This window comes from Spea bombifrons, chromosome 7, assembly GCF_027358695.1.
Source record: "Spea bombifrons isolate aSpeBom1 chromosome 7, aSpeBom1.2.pri, whole genome shotgun sequence".
Classification (NCBI taxonomy): domain Eukaryota; kingdom Metazoa; phylum Chordata; class Amphibia; order Anura; family Pelobatidae; genus Spea; species Spea bombifrons.
Window position 1 is genome coordinate 46,618,704 of NC_071093.1, and position 4,431 is coordinate 46,623,134.

General features: G+C 47.2%; 1 protein-coding gene across 2 annotated transcripts in view; it reads right to left on the minus strand.

Moving 5' to 3' along the window:
- The window catches only part of LOC128501165 (uncharacterized), an 11,117-nt gene extending 7,074 nt beyond the window's left edge, over positions 1-4,043 (minus strand). Inside the window, exons 1-5 of one of the 2 annotated variants that reach the window (XM_053470554.1) lie at positions 3,882-3,996; positions 3,668-3,763; positions 3,408-3,479; positions 2,624-2,704; positions 2,047-2,102 (exon numbers count right to left, since the gene is read on the minus strand). In XM_053470554.1, the coding sequence (XP_053326529.1) occupies positions 2,047-2,102; positions 2,624-2,704; positions 3,408-3,479; positions 3,668-3,707 (249 nt within the window). In that variant the 5' untranslated portion in view covers positions 3,708-3,763; positions 3,882-3,996. Of the gene's footprint in view, positions 1-2,046; positions 2,103-2,623; positions 2,705-3,407; positions 3,480-3,667; positions 3,764-3,881 lie in introns of both variants that reach the window. The other variant, XM_053470555.1, reaches the window with a different exon arrangement.
- Between the last annotated feature and the right edge of the window lie 388 nt (positions 4,044-4,431).

Consider the following 4,431-nt stretch of genomic DNA (forward strand, 5'->3'; position numbering starts at 1 on the left):
AAATCAGTGTCTGGCCCCCTGTATAATGTATAGATAAATTAGCGAGCCGGCCCCCTGTATAATGTATAGATAAATCAGTGATCTCGCCCCCTGTATAATGTATAGATAAATCAGTGACCTGGTCCCTGTATAATGTATAGATAAATCAGTGACCGGCCCCTGTATAATGTATAGATAAATCAGTGACCGGCCCCCTGTATAATGTATAGATAAATCAGTGACCGGGCCCCTGTATAATATATAGATAAATCAGTGACCGGCCCCCTGTATAATGTATAGATAAATCAGTGACCGGCCCCCTGTATAATGTATAGATAAATCGGTGACTGGCCCCTGTATAATGTATAGATAAATCAGTGACCGCCCCCTGTATAATGTATAGATAAATCAGTGATCTCGCCCCCTGTATAATGTATAGATAAATCAGTGACCGGGCCCCTGTATAATATATAGATAAATCAGTGACCGGCCCCCTGTATAATGTATAGATAAATCAGTGACCGGGCCCCTGTATAATGTATAGATAAATCAGTGACCGGCCCCCTGTATAATGTATAGATAAATCAGTGACCGGCCCCCTGTATAATGTATAGATAAATCAGTGACCGGGCCCCTGTATAATATATAGATAAATCAGTGACCGGCCCCCTGTATAATGTATAGATAAATCAGTGACCGGCCCCTGTATAATGTATAGATAAATCAGTGACCCGGCCCCCTGTATAATGTATAGATAAATCAGTGACCGGGCCCCTGTATAATATATAGATAAATCAGTGACCGGCCCCCTGTATAATGTATAGATAAATCAGTGACCGGCCCCCTGTATAATGTATAGATAAATCGGTGACTGGCCCCTGTATAATGTATAGATAAATCAGTGACCGCCCCCTGTATAATGTATAGATAAATCAGTGACCTGGTCCCTGTATAATGTATAGATAAATCAGTGATCTCGCCCCCTGTATAATGTATAGATAAATCAGCGAGCCGGCCCCCTGTATAATGTATAGATAAATCAGTGATCTCGCCCCCTGTATAATGTATAGATAAATCAGTGACCTGGTCCCTGTATAATGTATAGATAAATCAGTGACCGGCCCCTGTATAATGTATAGATAAATCAGTGACCGGCCCCCTGTATAATGTATAGATAAATCAGTGACCGGCCCCCTGTATAATGTATAGATAAATCAGTGACCCGGCCCCCTGTATAATGTATAGATAAATCAGTGACCGGCCCCCTGTATAATGTATAGATAAATCAGTGACCGGCCCCCTGTATAATGTATAGATAAATCAGTGACCGCCCCCTGTATAATGTATAGATAAATCAGTGACCTGGTCCCTGTATAATGTATAGATAAATCAGTGATCTCGCCCCCTGTATAATGTATAGATAAATCAGTGACCGGGCCCCTGTATAATGTATAGATAAATCAGTGATCTCGCCCCCTGTATAATGTATAGATAAATCAGTGACCGGCCCCCTGTATAATGTATAGATAAATCAGTGACCGGGCCCCTGTATAATGTATAGATAAATCAGTGACCGGCCCCCTGTATAATGTATAGATAAATCAGTGACCGGCCCCCTGTATAATGTATAGATAAATCAGTGACCGGCCCCTGTATAATGTATAGATAAATCAGTGACCGGCCCCTGTATAATGTATAGATAAATCAGTGACCGGCCCCCTGTATAATGTATAGATAAATCGGTGACCAGCCCCTGTATAATGTATAGATAAATCAGTGACCGCCCCCTGTATAATGTATAGATAAATCAGTGACCTGGTCCCTGTATAATGTATAGATAAATCAGTGATCTCGCCCCCTGTATAATGTATAGATAAATCAGTGACCGGCCCCCTGTATAATGTATAGATAAATCAGTGATCTCGCCCCCTGTATAATGTATAGATAAATCAGTGACCTGGTCCCTGTATAATGTATAGATAAATCAGTGATCTCGCCCCCTGTATAATGTATAGATAAATCAGTGACCGGCCCCCTGTATACTTATGTAATTGGAAAAAATCTTACCAAAAACCCCCAAATCCATTGAATAATGGGGCGGAATCCTCCAATAAGAGCGCTGCCTATAAAGATATTTATTGAAAGATATTCATTGTGAGATTAGAATTCCAGACCGCGGTTGAAAATGGAGTAACAGATACAGGATCCATACAGAGGAAGCACTCCCTGCACAGGAAGAAGGAGTGCAAGGATAGGCAGGGAGAGAGGAGTGAGGAGAGGCAGGGAGCAGGGAGAAGGGAAAGGCAGGGATTGAGAAGAAGCGGGTAGTGGGGAGAGGCGGGGAGAGGCTGGGAGCGCGGAGTAAGGAGAAGGGAGAGGCAGGGTGCGGGGAGTGAGGAGGAGAAGAGACAGGCTGGGAGCGCCTGCTGATAAATCCCTTTTTGCGGGGATCGAAGGTGTTCAGAGGGTAAAGGGGGATGCCGCGCGCCCTGCGGTGGAAAGCATCATCCTAAAGCCCTGTAAAGATACCCGTCATGGTGACCGGTAACCCACAAAGAGCCAATCAGCAAGCAGCGGCTCATAGTTCACTCACAGCCAATCAGAACCACAAAAGCCATTTTTGGAAGCCTCTTCGGAGACGTACCTGTCAGGGGAGTTTCAGCTCTTGGGACAAGCGCCAGTTCTCGGCGGGTGTCGCTTTCATCATTAGTTTTAGCCTCAGCCTCTGCCAAAAAGTTTCAAACACAAAACATTCAGGATCCCTTTACCTTCCCGGACTCCGCTCTCCTCCCCTCTCCTTCCCACTCTTCCAAGCTTTCACTTTCGCACATAGCGGCAAAACCTCCCTGCGATCCCCGGGGAGGAATAACCCGTGAATCAGCCCAATCACAGACCAATATGATGCCATAGATGCCCTGGCAGGACTCCGCTTCTATTCCATTTCCTGTCCTCTCCTCCTTTGGTTGTGGATTCCATCGCTTTACAGCCCTCGCTGTGACCAACATCCCTCTCGACCCAAGCGTCAACTCCGACCCCTCTAATCACACATTGTGATCTGACTTCTCTGTAAGGGCCCCACATAGGCATTTAACGCCGGCAGATTGGCCCCCGCCAGCCCGTCTTGTCTGTAAAGACTCAAACCTTAATCAGTCGTTGGTCTCGTTTTAGATTCAGGAGCCGTATGTCTATCCCATGCATGTTTAATACACCCGCTGTATTACCCTCTACTACCTCTGCTGGGAAGCTGTTCCACTTTTGTAGCTCTTTTTCATTCAGTTATATCGTTCTTATGAACCACGTATCCCGGACGAGGCCGGACTAATGGTTCGAGGCAGAATCTTGCGTTGCAACGTTTTTAAGGCTCGCTGGTCATTAGTCGCGGGTCGGTTAGGAGATTCCGTTGGGTAACGCGACCCCCGTGACCTTACCTGCTTGCATTTCCACCATCTCAAACCCCTCGACAGCTCCGGGGGTCTCTTCCACTCGACCGTCTTGCGGATCTGCAATGGGATGGGAAGGCAGGATAGCTGCGGCTGGGACCGGCGGTTTACACGATGCAGAGACGCTTAACAGGCACAACCACACGCAATCACTGAGTCTCTGCAAATACCCTGCCGCAGGAGAGTGGCCCCTGCGCCAAGTGAGACCCCCATTACCCAACAAATACCAAGGCTACTACTGAAATTACACTGCAGCCAGCGGGGGCCCCAATAGCCCCACCAATCCATGATCTCCGGCGGGTCCAGCCTGTCGGGGACTCTCTAAGCTGCTCTTAAATTCATTTCTAAACAGGACGGTAACGACGTCAACATTTTATGCTGAGCTACATTTGTGTTATTTGTAAAATGTAAACCTAAAAAAGCTTTAAACTGCCCCCCCAGGACACCTAATCCTCCACTTACCCGAGGAGTCCATCCTCAACTCAACAGAGTCTGTCCTCCAGCCGCCTTTCCTCGTTTGTTTATTGAGCCTTCGGTCTCCCGACTCGGCCCCCCTCAGCCTCCGGTCTCTGTCTCCCCCTCTCAGCCTCCGGTCTCTGCCCCCCTCAGCCTCCGGTCTCTGCCCCCCTCAGCCTCCGGTCTCTGCCCCCCTCAGCCTCCGGTATCGCCTCATATAGCCTGAAATGTTTTTGTAAAACCTCACTTTCACTTTCAGGTTGACGTCTTTAACTCAGCAGCAGTGCAGATAACCCTTTGTGTGTCGGGGAGGAGAGCCCTGTGGCATGTTTATATTATAACTAGCGGGTACAGCCGGTGTATATAGAGGGAGAGTCATTTCACACCTCGCCTCCGACTGTAAATCGGGAGAAGATACTGTCACGAACGCGCACTCCCAGCGGTCACGTGACTTATTATAGCAGTAAGAGGGTCTAAATCACTATCTGTCTTCACTAGACCGGAAAATGATGATTAAACGCCCCCCTTACACACCCCCCCAATATAAAGATAACGC